The sequence below is a fragment of the Pristiophorus japonicus genome, chromosome 2, assembly GCF_044704955.1.
Source record: "Pristiophorus japonicus isolate sPriJap1 chromosome 2, sPriJap1.hap1, whole genome shotgun sequence".
In the NCBI taxonomy this organism is placed as follows: Eukaryota; Metazoa; Chordata; class Chondrichthyes; family Pristiophoridae; genus Pristiophorus; species Pristiophorus japonicus.
In genome coordinates, this window is record NC_091978.1 from 346,081,016 (window position 1) to 346,098,925 (window position 17,910).

General features: G+C 44.0%; 1 protein-coding gene across 6 annotated transcripts in view; it reads right to left on the reverse strand.

Annotated features, from left to right (window-relative positions):
- Positions 1–17,910, reverse strand: part of kiaa0232 (KIAA0232 ortholog) — a 131,804-nt gene that overhangs the window by 62,217 nt on the left and 51,677 nt on the right. For all 6 annotated transcript variants that reach the window (XM_070872262.1, XM_070872265.1, XM_070872264.1 and 3 more), the window contains one exon: positions 4,882–5,380. In XM_070872262.1, coding sequence (XP_070728363.1) covers positions 4,882–5,112 — 231 coding nt within the window. In that variant the 5' untranslated portion in view covers positions 5,113–5,380. The remainder of the gene's footprint in view (positions 1–4,881; positions 5,381–17,910) is intronic.

Here is a 17,910-nt window from a genome sequence, read left to right on the forward strand (position 1 = left end):
ATTGACAAGGTTAATTCAGAGCAGTATTTCAAGTTAAACCATTACTATGGTACAAACTAATGATATTGCTTCATGCAAAGAGTAATCAATATCTGTAACGGTCTTGAGGAGGTTAGTGAAGATGAAAACATGGATATCATTCAAGCAACAGTTGGATACTTGTCTGGGGATGGAAAGAGGGGGAAAATGCAGGTTTCAATGGAACAATGAACTAGATGGGCCGAACAAGATGGACCAAATGATTCTCTCATCTGTACTTCTGATATTTTTACTTCCATTGTTTTGAAGTAACAAAGCTACTGACATGAGCTACCTCTACTTGAGCTCAGACCATCACTGGCACAAAACTGGAAGCAGGCAAGCCACCTTGAATGTGCACAGCCTCGGGGGAAATAAATATGTGCTCTCACAAAATATTCTTTGGTCACAGTAAATTAAATCCCATTTATCATGGAGGACATTTAAACTTTTGGATTTTGCATTAGATATTTTTCTTTGGTTCATCATCTCTGATCACTCCTGTAAACGGATCTCACATCGCTTACGAATCAGCCTTATGGGCCCAAGTTTCCACACGATAAAAAACGGGCACCCCTCCAAGCTGGGCACCTGTTTTTCGCGCCTAAAAAAAAAAATCGCGATTCTGGAGCGTTCTGTAGCTCCTTGTCTGCCTGGCGCGGCGCCCAGGGGGGCGGAGCCTACACTCGCGCCGATTTTGTAAGTGGGAGGGGGCGGGTACTATTTAAATTTTTTTTTTTCCTGCCGGCAACGCTGCACGTGCGCGTTGGAGCGTTCGCGCATGCTCAGTGTGAAAAAAACATTGGCACTCGGCCATTTTTGTAGTTCTTTGTAGCTGTTTAATTTTTGAACATTTTTTTAATAAAAGCACATTGCCATCAGCACATCTCACTGCAGCCTTCTCACTGTCTCCTCCCCCCCCACCCCCCGCGGGAAGAACGGGCGCCTCCTCTCCTCTCCCCTCCCCCCCCGCGGGAAGAACGGGCGCCTCCTACCCCCCCCGCGGGAAGAACGGGTGCCTCCCCCCCCCCATTCAGGAAAGAACGGGCGCCTTCTCTCCCCTCCCCTCCCCTCCCCCCCGCGGGAAGAACGGGTGCCTCAGGCTGACTGCAGAATTCTCCGTGCCTGAAACACTTTCACACAGGTAGGAAGATGGTTTATTTAATCTTTTCTTTGCTTATAAATGTTTATTCAGGTTGGATATATTTGTAGAAGTATAAATAAGGATTTATTGTAGAATTTAATGAGTTCCCTTCCCCCCCACCTCATTCTGGACGCCTGATTTGTAACCTGCGCCTGATTTTTTTAATGTGTAGACAAGGTTTTTTTCAGTTCTACAAAAATCTTCACTGGCTTCATTCTACTTTAGTTTGGAGTATGTTTTCACTGTGGAAACTTTGAAATCAGGCGTCAGTGGCCGGACACGCCCCCTTTTGAAGAAAAAATTCTGTTCCAAAGTAGAACTGTTCTACCTGACTAGAATTGCAGAAAAGAAAATGTGGAGAATTGCGATTTCTAAGATAGTCCGTTCTCCACCAGTTGCTCCTAAAAATCAGGCGCAAATCATGTGGAAACTTGGGCCCATTAGGTGGTAAAGAAACCTTGAGATCCCGAGGTCAAATAGAGAACCCTTGCCACTATATTTTGGCTTACTGGATTGTGCCATGTGCTAAAACATGATTCTACTATTCTTTGGTAGACAAATATACACTCTATTAGACTGAGGATCAAGCTATAAACCAACAGACAATTTATTTACCATAGAACAGGTAAATAAACAATATTCAATGTAAACCGTACATTTGCAGTAAATTATGACCCCAACACTGAACATCAAGCCATCTTTTCCAAGACTATCCTCTGGAGATCGTCTCTCCATGGTCTCCAACCTCATAGACCCCAACCCTGCACAGCCTGCTTCTACCTCCTTCCCAAGAGCCACAAACAGGACTGCCCTGGTAGTTCTATCAATTCAGACTGTTCTTGCACCACAAACTGATTTGTTCCTATCTTGACTATTTTTTCTCACTTTGTTCAATCTTTTCCTAACTACACCCACGACTCTTCTGATGCCCTCCACCACTTTAACAGTTTTCAATTTCCTGGCCCTTTTCACCATCAACATCTAATCCCCCTCTACAATGCCATTCCCCACCAGGATGGTCTGAGGGTTCTTCGCTTCTTCCTTGAACAAAGGCTCAACCAGTCCTCATCCATCATCACCCTCCTCTGCCTGGCTGAACTTGTTCTCACATCAAACAACTTCTCCTTTGACTCCACTCACTTCCTTCAAATTAAACCCTACAGGTACCCACATGGGTCCTAGCTATGCCTGCCTTTTCGTGGGATACGTGGAACATTCTTTATTCCAGTTCTACTCGGGTCCCCTCCCTCACCTCTTTTTCCAGTATTTTTATGACTGTATCGGTGCCATTTACTGCTCTCGCCCCAAACTGGAAAAGTTTATCAACTTTGCTCCCAATTTCCACTCTTCCCGTTCCTTCACATGGTCCATTTCTTCCTTTCCCTGCCCTAACTTCGCTGTCTCCATTTCTGGGAATAGGATATCGACCAATATCCACTATAAGCCCACTGACTCCCACAGCGACCTTGACTACACTTTCTCCCACCCAGCATCCTCTGAGGACTCTATTCCATTCTCACAGTTTCTCCATCTCCGTGGTCTCTGTTCTGACGATTCCACATTCCAGTGCTTCCGATATGTCTTCCTGTTTCCTTAACCGAGGATTCCTCTCTACCATGGTTGACAGGGCCCTCGACCATGTTCTTTCCATTTCCCGCACTTCTGCTTTCACTCCTTCCCCTCCCTCCCAGAACCACGATATGGTTTCTCTTGTCCATACCTTTCAACCCACCAGCCTCCACATTCATATCATCCTCCGCTATTTCCACAATCTCGAGTGATCCCCAAACCAAACGCATCTTCCCTTCTCCCCCTCCTCCCCACCACACCTTTCAGCAATGCAAAGGGACCGTTCCTCCAACGACACCCTGGTCCACTCCTCTATCATTCCCAATAAGAATTCCCCTTCCCTCAGCACCTTTCTGTGCAAGCGCAGGAGATGCAACACCTGCTCTTTCACCTCCTACCTTGTCACCATCCAGGGCCCCAAACACTCCTTCCAGGAGAAACAGCAATTTATTTGTACTACTTTCAATTTAGTGTACTGTATTTGCTATTCATGATGCAGTCTCCTCAGCAAAGACCAAACACAGATTCGATAACTGCTTTGTGAAACACATCTGTTCAGTCTGCAAGTGTGACCCTGAGCTTCCGGTCGCATGTGTTTTTAATTCTCTGCAGTATTACTCTGACCTCACTTTCTTTGGCCTCCTACATTGCTCCAATGAAGCTCAATGTAAGCCTAAGGAACAGCACCTCATCTTTCTATTAGACACTTTACAGCCTTCCAGACTCAACATTGAGTTCAACAATTTCAGATCATAATCTCTGCCCCCACTTTTTCGGACGGCAGCTAACGCTGATGATTCTAATATTCCAGACCCATCTTTTGTTTCTTTAAAGGGATGATGGTGCAAGGTTAAAGGAGATGGTAATGAAACAACTAGTCATTCAATCATTCCTGCCATTCACCCGATCAAAGACCTTCCCTTTTGTTCTTTCCTCCCCTCCCTGTCACTGCACTTGGTTGTTACATCTCTTACCTTTTCCAGTTCTGACAAAATGTCAATGCTTTGAAATGTTAACTCTGTTTCTCTCTCCACAGATGCTGAATATTTCCAGCATTTTCTGTTTCTATTTCAGTAAATTATAAACTTTGCTATCCTTGATATGTCAGTTATCCTTCAACATAAAACTGAACCATGAAACATGGTCACTCATTTTTTAAGCGTAAAAACATTATCCAAAAAACAAAATTAGCCCAGTCTTTCATTGTTATGGACTCTTAAAGCCCATATTTGGAAGCTCGAGGCCACAGAGTTGTCCTTCAAAGAGACTAGAAATAATAATTAGCCCTGCCCATCTCCCTGCCTGATCCTGGTCTTCATCCCAGAGCTGCCAATGAAAACCACGATTAAGACATTTGGAATTGAATGGAATGGCTTGATTCATTGATCTCTACAAAGTATTTTGAATTCCGTAATAAACACAATATCCAGAAACCTATCAAGGATATTATTCGAAAAAGTACCACTCGTAAAACTGTATTCAATCATCACCACCATATTGAACTTCCATTTGTTCAACAGGAACCAAATGTCAGACATACATTAATGCTTTTGGCCTGCCAAGTTATAAGGTATATTCCTAAACCTTAGGTACAAAGGAACAGGATTAGGCATTTCAACCCGAGCCTTTCCGCCATTCAATAGGTTCATGGCTGATCTGTACATTAACTCCATTTACCCGCTTGGGTTCTGTAACTCCTAATACCTTTGCCGAACAAAATTCTATCGATCTCTGTTTTGAAATTTTCAAATGAGCTAGCCTCAACAGTTTTCTGAAAGAGTTAAATTTTTCCACTATCCTTTGTGCAAAGAATTGCTTCCAGATATTGTAGAAACAACCAACAGAAACCAATGTTAACTCTGTGCAAACTGTGGCCAGCAATAAAGAAACCAATCAATAAATTCACACAAGCAAATTGCTTCAATTTTGTTGGAGATGTTACAGTAAAATAATTCAGTGAAAAATATTTAGTTTAGAAAACAACTACAATTTTATTAAACAATGTAACAATATCATAGAATGGAAAACAGAACGTTAAATCATGGAAGCTTTTTTAAATTTCCCGAACAAGGGAGCTCTAAACAACTCACTTGCAATCCTAAAATAAAAATTATTAATTTTGTAATTATAGATAAAATTACTCTGTATACCTGTTCCTGCAAGTCGTAGTCATAACTGTCATGAAGCAGAAGACTGAGGACATAGCGAGTGTAGATCATGGCATCAATCCCACATTTCTCCAACTCTTGTCCTAGCCAGGTCTGCACTGGACCCAAAGCTTGAAAGAGAGACATTTCAGGAGCAGATGTGGGGCCTTGGCAAGAGCTTGGGGATCCCTCAGATGGTGGGCCTTCCACAACAACTGCACAGGTTGGATGCATGAAGCTAAGTCGTAGGCATTCTTAAATCTTGCAGCATTTTCCTGACTGGTATTGAATAATTATCTGGAGGTGCTCACTCCAGGTGTAATGGAAGACCAACTGCTTGGACTACCATTTATACTGGTTGCAAGTAGTCAATAGATGGAAGTTTCACTCTATTGGCATGACAGACGGCGAAATACGATCTCAACTAGCAAAACACTCGCCTGTGTTTGCAAACTTTCAGATGCCTTCCATGGTGTTACAGTAGGACTACTTGTGGTAGAGCCTGAAAAATAAAAGATTTGCACGCGTTACTCTTATTGTGGATAAGTTGTGGACTACTAATAATATAGAAATAATGATACAATCTGACAGTGCTCTATCTATAATTCAGTAAAACTGATCTACTTTTAAGTCATGCTTTTGTAACAGACAAAATAAAACCATAGGCACCCAAATCTGAGCAATGTTAGAGATGGGCACCTTGAAGTTTTCAAGAATTTCCAATCTTGCTAGCAGAATTCAGATAATGTTGCTGCTTTCAATAGGAAAGGGTTGAAATAGACTATGCATGACTTGGTTGGTTTTTATTGAACTTATTTACTGCGGCATGGTTCAAATACTCATCGACCGGCCAGGTACTACTTGACTTATTAAAATGTGGAAAGGGGATAGCAAAACACACAATCTGTCACCACTGGGATCTGAATTCAGATTACTAGATGGTAACTCTCTATGCTAGGTATGACAACTCGATGCAAAGTTAGTTAAGACAGTCTCAAGTACATGTGTATAAAAAATGCAGCACAAGTTAGGTGGCTGATATATTTTCTATGTGCTATCATTTATGGCAGTAGGACTCACAAATTATAAACATTATACATACAATTCATGGGTAAAACAGACAGATGGTTTACAATGTCGAATGCCACTTGATTTTTTGTAAACTATTTAAACCCATCTCCTATATCATTGTTCTAGTACCAATACAACATCACTGCTTTGCTGTATAAAATTAGGTATTTATTTTTAAAGAGTACCAAGTGCACGAGAAGTGATCGGTTTCATCACTCTGGTCAATGAACTGTAGTTCCTCCATTCTAAAAACCGTACTTACACATTCATAACTTTTAATTCTAAAAATGAAGATATTCATTTTTTCCACATATTATGGGAAGAATGTGACTAGTTCTTGGGGTGTTGAAATGACATCAACTGTGTTATTTTATCTATACAAGTGTGATAACTTTCTTTTGTAGAAACTAAAACATTTGCCATATTAGAATGCACCATTGTGCCGCTAAAAAAAAGAGTGCCCTTCTTGTGTTGAAACCATTAGTTGATCAGGGAGACCCCAGCTCCTGCTACCATATTGGCACACTAAGTGGTCACACACTACCCAAACTGTGCTATCTCCCAATACCCAGCAAGTATCACCCTCCTGATCTGACCCAAGCCCCCCCATCCATCAAGGAAAAACACAAACCTGGTCAACCCACAGTACTTAACTGTCTGTATCTACCACATAATGCAACCTAAATGTAGCTTGTTGAATTCTGCTGAACCAAAAAATAGTGATATTAATTAGATTCAGAAGTAAGGCAAGTTGAAGCTGCATTTCAATCTTTATCGGCAGTGTGAAACTGGTGCATTCTGGAGTTGTACTTTGCTCTTTGGTTGAGTCCCATGTACATAACATAAGAAATAGGAGCAGGAGTAGGCCATGCGGCCCCTTGAGCCTGCTCCGCCATTCAGTAAGATCATGGCTGATCATCGACCTCAACTCCACTTTCCCGCCCAAACACCGCATTCCTTGATTCCCCTAGACTCAAAAAATCTATCTATCTCAGCCTTGAATATATTCAGAGATTAAGCATCCACAGACCTCTGGGGCAAAGAAATCCAAAGATTCACAACCCTCCGAGTGAAGAAATTCCTCATCTCAGTCCTAAATGGCCGACTCCCTATCCTGAGACTATGCCGCCAAGTTCCAGACAGTCCAGCCAGGGGAAACAGCGTCTCAGCATCTACCCTGTCAATCCCCTTCAGAATCTTGTATGTTTCTATCAGATCACTTTTCATTCTTCTAAACGCCAGAGAGTATAGGCCCATTCTATACAATCTCTCATCATAAGTCAGCCCTCTTATCTCAGGAATCAAGTTAGTGAACCTTCGTTGCAAGACAAGTATATCCTTCCTTAGAGAAGACGACCAAAACTGTGCACAGTACTCCAGGGGGCCGAAATTGCCCCTTTCCTTAAGGCCAATTACCACCAGAAATCGGCAGCCACGCTGCAGAGTGCAATGGCCACCAAATTTGCATGTAATGGCCGCCATTATCAAAATTCTGCTCCTGCGGTATCCTGGTGGTGACCCGCTTCCCCCACCCTACTGCTCTGCTGCTGCCGAGCATCCTAAGTGCGTCATCAGAGTGCGCATGACCAATGCTCCCCCACCCCTGGATGGCGATATTCCGCCGAGAAAATCTTCTTCCTATCGGGCAGTGCCAAAATCTGCTTTTTTGAGACGGTGCAGCGAGGCTGTAAGCCTTCTGAAATGGCGGTGCGGCTCCCATTAAAGGGGAGGGCGCACTGCCGCCATGTTTTGTGTCAGCCGACTGCCATGTCGAATGCCAGGCTGCTGGCCCAGCCGAAACCCTCTCTGGTAGCCCAGTGAACCGAACTTTTAAAATCGCGCAGGCTCTCTTCTTTAAGGGAAAGGGAGAGCCATGGGGATGTGGCGCTGTGATGATGTCATCAGCACTACGCTGATGACTGACAGCAGCAGACACTATACTCCGCCCCAACATCCCCCCCCTCTAGTGTGCTAACCACCGCACTCTTGCCCCCATTATGAGCGACTTCCGGTCCACCTGACAAAAAATGCCAAAGAGTGGAATATCGCTCAAGAGGCCACCTCAACCACCGCGGTGGTAAAAACACTAGAAATGGGATGAGCTTGCCCCGTTTCCAGCGGTGGCCAATTTCGGCACCCAGGTGTGGTCTCTGCAAGGTTGCAGCAAGACGTTTTTACCCTTACACTCCAAACCCTTTTCAATAAAGGACAACAACATGCCATTTGCCTTCCTTACTGCTTGCTGTACCTGCATGCAAGCTTTGTGTTTCTTGCACAAGGATACTCAAATTTCTCTGAACACCAACATTTAAAAGTTTCTCACCATTTAAAAAATATTGTTTTTCTATTCTTCCTACCAAAAATGAATGACCTCACACTTCCCGACATTATACTCCATCTGCCACCTTATTGCCCACTCACTTAGCCTATCTATATTCCTTTGCAGAATCTGTGTGTTCTCCTCACAGCTTACTGTCCTACCTAGCTTTGTATCATCAGCAAACTTGAATACATTACACTCAATCCCTTCATCTAGATTATTAATATAGATTGTAAATAGCTGAGGCCCCAGCACGGATCTTTGCGGCATCCCACGAGTTACAGCCTGCCAACCTGAAAAAGACCCATTTATCCCTGCTCTGTTTTTTATCCATTAACCAAGCCTCTATCCATGCGAATACATTACCTCCAATTCCATGATCCCTTATCTTGTATAACCACCTTATTGAATGTCTTTTGGGAATCCAAATATACTACATCCACTGGTTCCCTTTTATCTACCCTGCTAGTTACATCCTCAAATAATAAATTTGTCAAGCACGATTTCCCTTTTATAAAACCACGTTGACTCTTCCTGATCATGTTATGAATTTCTAAGTGCCCGGATACACTTCCTCAACACTGTACAGCGATAAATGTGGCAAGAAGCAGAACTTAAGCCCCAGGTGACTGAAAGTGGGTAAGACTCCAGACGAAAATGTTATTGGAAAGATTTCAAACATAGAACACAATTAATTTTGTTCTAAATTATGCATTTTGTTCACATTCAAAACCTTATTTTTTTGTAATTTATGTTGTCACGTTCCTGCGAGTCAAGTTGGCACCTGAAATTCAAAAGTGATTTTTTTTGGCTCTCCTTGCCTTATTAACTAATGCCTGTTTTCTGGCTGTAATTTATGATTGATATTATTACTGTTTACCAGCAGTAATAATACCAATCATAAATTATTTGTGACTTGTTACTGCTTTACGAGTATAATATTTAAGCTGATCAGTTGCTAGTCTGACACGCACTTTGCAGGAACAGGATAGTGTTAGTACAGGAGCAACGCAGTCATTTTTATTTGAAATTTGAAAAAAATCATCAATGGCTGGTTTGTAAAGTAGGCTGACGGTCATGCTATTGAATGAGCTGAAGCTTGTGGAGGAGAGAGTTGCGAGGCTAGCCAAGAGCACTGGAGTAATCAAGTCTGGAGGTGACAAAGGGATATGAAGGTTTCAGCTGCAGATGAGCTGAAGCATGGGTGGAGTCAGATGATCTTAGAGGTGAAAGTAAGGTGGTCTTTGTGATGGAGAAAATGTGAGGTTGGCTTGGCCCCAGTTTTGGTCTCGTTTTTGTCAAAGGAACATTATATTTTTCTAAGATTGATGTTAATGTAACTGAACTATACACCATTTTCCATGAAAGGTGTTAGAAGGTAACTTGCTCCAAATTTCTACAGTGTCATTCATAAATCAGTCACTAGGAATACCAAGTACATTACATCCAAAAACATTCCCTCTCGACATCCAACTGCTTTCCTCAGAATATCATAAACTAGAGGTCCACAGTTCAATTATCTTAAATTTATGCATGCTAGTTAAGCATCAGTGATCAAGGAAAATAGTTTTTCCCCATTTACTTTACCACAACCACATAATTTTGAACACACCTGTCAGATCTCATCATAACCTTCTCAGCTCTAATGTGAGGAGCATCAGTTGCTAATATCTCTCTTCATAACTAAACCCTCTCATACCTTATATCATCCTTAGTAAATCTCTTATGTTCCCTCTCTATAGTCTTGGCATCTGTTTTCAAGTAGGATGTGCCAAACCAGATACTATATTACAGATTTGGCTTAACCCATGATTTCTATAGGTTTAGCATTGCCTCTCTACTTTTGTACTTCATGCCCCATTCACTGACTATTTGCTCTCTGTATTCTTCCTCCCAAGATGCATCAGCTCACATTTCTCTGCATTAATTATCATCTAACATCTATCTGGCCAGTTTGCTGGCCTGTCTATATTGTCTTGAAATCACATACAGTCCTCTTCAGAGTTCACCATGCTCCCTATTTTTGTGTCATTTTGATAATGTGACCCTTAACCCAAATCCAGCTCATTTTGAGTAGACCACTTGTCCCAAACACTGACTCAATGTTGTCAACAAGCTTCATTTATGGCATCTTTTGAAAATTCCATGATCAATTATCTTATTTCCTCAAAAAGAACTCTCTAAAATTTGATATACACAACTTGCTTTTTACAAATTCAGACTGGCTGTCCTTCAATGGCCCACATAAAAAATGCCTTAGTCACTGCTGCTGCGCAGAGAGCAGATTATACCTTAACTGGCACTGAATGTTCTATAATGGCACTGTGCACTGATACGGGCATAGGAGACCAGAGAAGGGAAAGAAGTAAACAGGAGTCAGAGAGAAGTGGGGCACTCCAAGATAGGAGAACAGGAACAGGCAAGAGCAGGCAAGTGCACTATTACAGAATGAGCTCCATGCAATCATCATAGGCAGTCCCTCGAAACAAGGAGGACTTGCTTCCACGCCAAAAAAAAGGATGAGTTCACAGGTATTTCAATGAAGGACCCGAACTGCATCCTCAAGGGTGGAAGATGCCAGTGCGTGGATTTTTTTAACGTGTGGTGGCCATTGCACACCAGCCACCACACGGACTTGACAGAGCTAGGTCTTGGTCCAGTGGCAAGGATTACCTAAGACAACTGGAGGCCTGCTCTGCTGCATGGACCTAGTGCGCACACATATCACATTGTGGGCTGGCCCGTGCTGTCCGAGCCCCGAACTTAAGCCTCCCCTTAGCCCCGATCACATCCCTCCAGTCTCTCACAGCTCCTTTGCCCCAATCTCGTCGCTCCTGCGGCATCTGCCCTTGCTTCAATCACCGACCTGTGGAGGCCCCAACCTGCGAGAAACCATCAGCAGCAGGTCGGGGCCATAAAAGGAGCGGCGTGCGACCTAGAGAGCAGCGTGAAGGTAACTACAAGGTACAGCATGAACTGGTGCAGGAGGGCAACGGCAGCGAAGAGTGACGTCAGCAAGGTCCTGGTCGGTGATTGGACATACAGTACCACCCATCACAATGGCTCGTGTACAAGATGATCCAAATTTCTGGACTCACATTCAATTATATACAGGTACAAGATACTCTATGATCTAGCCAGCAGGCAACCCAAAAGCACTTAGCGGGTTGAGCATGACCTCAAAGCACTTGCTGGCGCGAGCTGCCAAATTGAGACAGTAATACTGTGCAAAATCATGCAAGTTGTTCCACATAGCTGTCTCACAAATAGTATTAAAGGAAACTCTGTACTTTGGGACATAATGTGGCTAGATTAGAAGTACTGTGCTTTCAAATTTCTTAAGAAACAAAAGATACTGTTTAACCGAACAATATTTTGTGCCAGTTTCATTTTTTTTAAATCAGCAAATGAAACAAGCAAATGCTTACTTTCCCAATGTCTTTAACTCTTTTCACATAAAATGTTGAAGCTTTATAATCAATAAAATTATACTTTTAGAACAAGGAATCAAGTAGCTGAAAATAAAATTTCAGCATAACAATTTGTTCAGGGAAATTAATCACAGATTTGTAATAAAACAGAGTGACTAAATCTGGATAAATCTCCAAGACCAACACTTTCTACTGAAGGGCATTAAAAGAAATAGATGAGGAAATTGGGAATGCATTATTCATAGCAACAGAGGGCCATTCAGCACCTCAAGTCTGTTCCAACATTTAATTAGATCATGGCTGATCTGTATCCTAACTTAATTTACCCATCTTGGCTCCACATCCCTCAACACCATTGACTGGCAAAAATCTATCGATCTCAGATTTAACATGAATGGAGCTAGCAGCTACTGCCTTTTGTGGGAGAGTACCACACTTCTATCACTCGGTGTAAAAAAAAAGATTAGAAAGTAATAAATGTTCCTGCTTATATAAGCAGGAAGGAAGGGGCAAACTAAGTAACTACAGACTAGTGAGTTTAACATTAGTGGTGGGGGAAATCAGAGATACAGTAAAGCATCTAGAAAATAAATATAAAGTTACCGAGGTTTGGGGCAAAATATATGTCTAACGAACCTAACAGAGCTCCGTGTCAGTCAGAATCAACGGATGTCATAAACATGGATCTTCAAAAGTCATTTGATACAGTTCCACAGACGATTGTCAGCTACAATACAGGTGCACAGAATTAGTGACAATCTTGTAGCATAGGTCGAAGCACAGAATTGTCATACAGGGATCCTTGGATCAATTCACTGTAATAGGAATTGGTGCTGGGATCCCAGCTTTTCATTTTATGATTATGGAATAGAGGGAACGTTATGCAAGTTTACTAGGAGATTCAATGAAATGTGAAGCAGTGCAGAAAATTGCACAACGTAGTAAATTAAGTAAGTGGACAGAACAATGGCTGATGCAAATATAACATAGTGTGAAGTAGTACACTTTGGACACAAGAATGGTAGATAGGAGTACAATCTAAATGGGGAAGTACATGGCGGGATAGATAAACAAAGGAGTTTAAGGATCCAGGTACACAAGTCATTAAACACAAGGTGTAAAAAGCCATCAAATTACAATATTAAATGAAGAGATTTTCAACAAAGGGAAAAGAAAAAACTTCTTGACATAAAGCGTGAGGTGGTGGAATTCACGTCCAGGGTGTTATATATGTAAACAATGTAACTGTGTAAGACTTGCCACCAGAGGGCGCAACTGTTGGGAGGCCCAAGGGTCACCTGCACACCTGCAAGGGAGTATAAAAAAGTTGTCTGCCATGTTGCTTAGGCACTCTGGAGTTGTATTAAAGAGACTAAGATCACATCAGTTTTAGCTCTCAGTGCTCAGTCTTGTGGAGTTCTTCCATACTTAACAATTGGCGACAATTAACAGGTTACGAACTTTCACGTGGTCATGGCTGCCGTTGGTATTTTGAGAGATATTTGTAGAGGGTGATGATTGGGAAGTCTTCATTGAGCGTCTCAACCAGTACTTCGTGGCCAACGAGCTGGATGGGGACGATAAAGCGATCAAGCACAGGGCGATCCTCCTCACCATGTGTGGGTCCACAATATACGGCCTCATCAAGAATCTGCTAGCATCGGAGAAGACATATACAGAGTTGTGTACGCTGGTTCGGAACCACCACAAGCCGAAGTAAAGCATCTTAATGGCCAGGTATCGCTTCTACACGCACCACTGCTCCGAGGGCCAGGACGTGGCGAGTTATGTCGCCGACCTGAGACGCCTTGCAGGAACTTGCGTATTTGCTGGATTTTTGGGGGAAATGCTGTGGGACTTTTTTGTGCTTGGCATCGGCCACGAGGTCATTCTTCGCAAGCTGCTGTCCGCTGAATCCCAAGACCTGAGCAAGGCCATCATGATGGCCCAGGCATTCATATCCACGAGCGACAATACCAGATATCTTCCCAGCATCGAAGCTCACCGGAAAGTACTGTGCATAAAATAACATCGCTATCAGGCAAAACTGCATATGGCAGGGCCTACACGTCTGCAGCTGCAAGACCAAGGATGACTCAGAGTCTGCCATTGGGCGTGAATGCAAATCCATTAGCACCATGTTGGCGCTGCAGGGGTAATCATCGAGCCCATCAATGTTGATTCAAGCACTACGAGCCCAAGTTTCCACACGAAAAAAAACGGGCGCCCCTCCGAGCTGGGCGCCCGTTTTTCGCGCCTAAAAAAAAAATCTCGATTCTGGAGCGTTCTGCAGCTCCTTGTCTGCCTGGCGCGGCGTGCAGGGGGGGCGGAGCCTACACTCGTGCCGATTTTGTAAGTGGGAGGGGGCGGGTACTATTTAAATTAGTTTTTTTCCTGCCGGCAATGCTGCGTGTGCGCGTTGGAGCGTTCGCGCATGCTCAGTGTGAAAAAAAACATTGGCACTCGGCCATTTTTTTAGTTCTTTGTAGCTGTTTAATTTTTGAACATTTTTTTATAAAACCACATTGCCATCAGCACTGAGACTTCCCTTCTCACTGTCTCCTTCCCCTCCCCTCCTTCCACGGCAACAAGCCGCTGTCTCCTTCCCCTCCCTCCCCTGCACGGCAACAAACTGCTGTCTCCTTCCCCTCCCTCCACTCCGCGGCAACAAGCCGCTGTCTCCTTCCCCTCCCTCCATGGCAACAAGCCGCTGTCTCCTTCCCCTCCCTCCCCTGCGCGCCAACAAGCCGCTGTCTCCTTCCCCTCCCTCCCCTGCGCGGCAACAAACGCCGGTTTCCTTCGAACGATGGCTGAAGCACTTTCACACAAGTAGGAAGATGGTTTATTTAATCTTTTCCTTGCTTATAAATGTTTATTCAGGTTGGATTTATTTGTATAATATTTGTAGAAGTATAAATAAGGATCGATTGTAGAATTTAATGACTTCCCTTCCCTCCCTTCCCCCCCCCCGTTCTGGACGCCTAATTTGTAACCTGCGCCTGATTTTTTAATGTGTAGAACAGGTTTTTTCAGTTCTACAAAAATCTTCATTTGCTCCATTCTACTTTAGTTTGGAGTACGTTTTCACTGTGGAAACTTTGAAATCAGGCGTCAGTGGCCGGACACGCCCCCTTTTGAAGAAAAAATTCTGTTCTAAAGTAGAACTGTTCTACCTGACTAGAACTGCAGAAAAAAAAATGGAGAATTGCGATTTCTAGATAGTCCGTTCTCCACCAGTTGCTCCTAAAAAATCAGGCGCAAATCATGTGGAAATTTGGGCCCTACGTGTGTAAAGGCTGCGAAATAATGGGCACCTCCAGCGAATGTGCAAGAGTCATCATGTGGCAGAATCGGCAGATGATGATCGATCTGGCGCGGATCACGCAGAACAAACAAGAGCGGCAACTCAACCCGAGAAAGAAGTTTATGGGGTACATGCCTTCACCACCAAGAGCCCTCCTATCATGCTGAAAGTCAAACTGAACGGTATTCTGGTATCAATGGAGTTGGACCTGGGGGCGAGTCAGTAGGCTTTTGAGAAACTGTGGGGCAACAAGGCACAAATGTCCAAAGTGAGCCCGATTCAGACAAAGCTGCGCACCTACACCAAAGAGCTCATACCAGTCATTGACAGTGTGGCAGTTAAGGTATCGTACTATGGAGCTGTGCATGATTTATCACTGTGGATTGTACCAGGCGATGGCCCAACGTTATTCGGCAGAAGCTGGTTGGGAAAGATTCAATGGGACGACATCAAAGCACAATCTTCAGTGGATGATGCCTCGTACGCTGAAGTGCTGAGCAAGTTTCCATCGCTATTTGAACCATGCATTGGCAACTTCACAGGCGCCAAGGTGCAAATCCATCTACTCACCGATGCCAGGCCCGTTCATCACAAGGCTCGAACGGTTCCATATATGATGAGGGAGAAGGTAGATCGAACTGGATAGATTTCAACAAGAGGGAATCATATCGCCAGTTGAGTTCAACGAGTGGGCCAGTCCAATTGTTGCGGTGTTGAAAAGCGGAGACTACAAGGTAACAATCAACCGAGTCTCATTACAAGACCAGTACCCGCTACCCAAGGCGGATGACCTGTTCGCAACATTAGCCCGGGGGTGGGGGTGGGGGTGGAGGTGGGGGAAGGGAAGTCGTTCACCAAGTTGGACCTAACTTCCGCCTACATGACACAGGAGCTGGCTGAATCTTCGAAAAGATTGACGTGTATCAACACGCACAAAGGACTGTTTATATACCACAGGTGCCCTTTTGGGATTCGCTCGGCTGCTGCCGAGGAACATGGAGAGTCTGCTGAAATTGGTTCCGTGCACCGTTGTGTTTCAAGACAACATTCTGATCACCGGTCGAGACACCACCGAACACTTGCACAACCTGGAAGAGGTTCTAAGTCGACTAGACAGAGTGGGACTCAGGCTGAAATGCTCAGTGTGTTTTCCTGGTGCCAGAGGTTGAATTTTTGCGGAGAAAGATTGCGGCAGACGGCGTCAAACCCACGACTCAAAGGCAGAGGTCATCAAGATTGCACCCAGACCACAGAATGTGACGGAGCTGCGTTCGTTCCTGGGACTCAACTATTTTGGTAACTTTCTACCTGAGTTAAACACTTTGCTGGAACCGTTGCATATGTTGCTACATAAGGGTGACGACTGGGTTTGGGGTAAATCTCAAGAGACAGCCTTTGAGAAGGCCAGAAACCTACTTTGTTCTAAAGTTACTTGTACTGTATAACCCGTGTAAACGATTAGTGCTAGCTTGTGATGCATCTTCGTACAGGGTCGTATGGGGTCAGCTGTGTGTTACAGTAAACCAATGCATCGGGCAAACTTCAACCGGTTGCATACGCATCGAGAAGTCGGTCTAAGGCTGAAAGACCCTACAGTATGGTTGAGAAAGAGGTGTTAGCATGTGTATATGGGGTTAAGAAAATGTGCCAATACCTATTTGGACTTGGGTTTGAGCTTGACCACAAACCACTCATTTTGCTGTTTTCAGAAAGCAAAAGGTATAAACACAAATGCTTCGTCCCGCATCCAAAGATGGACACCAACATTGTCTGCCTATGACTGCTATCCGCCACAAACCAGCCACGGAGAACTGTGCTGATGCCCTCGGTCGGCTATCATTGCCCACTACGGGGGTGGAAATAGCACAGCCTGCAGACTTACTTCTGGTCATGGATGCTTTTGAGAGCGAGGGGTCACCCATCACTGCTCGCCAGATAGGACCTGGACCAGTCAGGATCCTGTGTTATCACTTGTAAAAAGTTGTGTCCTCAATGGGAGCTGGTCGGCCGATCCCGGGGAAATGCAAGATGAAATGAAGTCCTTTCACCGACGCAAAGATGAAATGTCCATCCAGTCGGATTGTCTCTTATGGGGTAATCGTGTGGTTTTGCCAAAAACAGCAGGGAAACATTTATAGGCGACCTACACAATACCCACCCAGGCATAGTCATGATGGCGGCTATAGCCAGGTCGCATGTTTGGTGGCCCGGCACTGAATCGGACTTAGAGTCATGCGTACACCAGTGCAACACGTGCTCACAATTGAGCAATGCATCAAGAGAGGCTCCATTGAATCTGTGGTCATGGCCCTCCAAACTGTGGTCCTCCAAACCGTGGTCCAGGATACACGTAGATTTTGCTGGCCCCTTTCTCGGAAAGATGTTTTTAGTTGTAGCGGACTCTTACTCTAAATGGATTGAATGTGTAATCATGTCATCCAGCACATCCACTGCCACCATTGAAAACCTCAGTGCTATGTTCGCCACCCATAACTTGCCCAACGTCCTTGTCAGTGACAATGGACCGTGTTTCACCAGCTCGGAATTCAACGAGTTGATGACCCGCAATGGCATAGAAACAGAGAAAATAGGTGCAGGAGTAGGCCATTCGGCCCTTCAAGCCTGCACCACCATTCAATATGATCATGGCTGATCATGCAACTTCAATACCCGATTCCTGCTTTCTCTCCATATCCCTTGATCCCTTTAGCCGTAAGGGCCACAGCTAACTCCCTTTTGAATATATCTAACGAACTGGCCTCAACAAATTTCTGTGGTAGAGAATTCCACAGGTTCACAATTCTCTCAGTGAAGAAGTTTCTCCTCATCTCGGTCCTAAATGGTTTACCCCTTATCCCTAGACTGTGACCCCTGGTTCTGAACTTCCCCAACATCAGGAACATTCT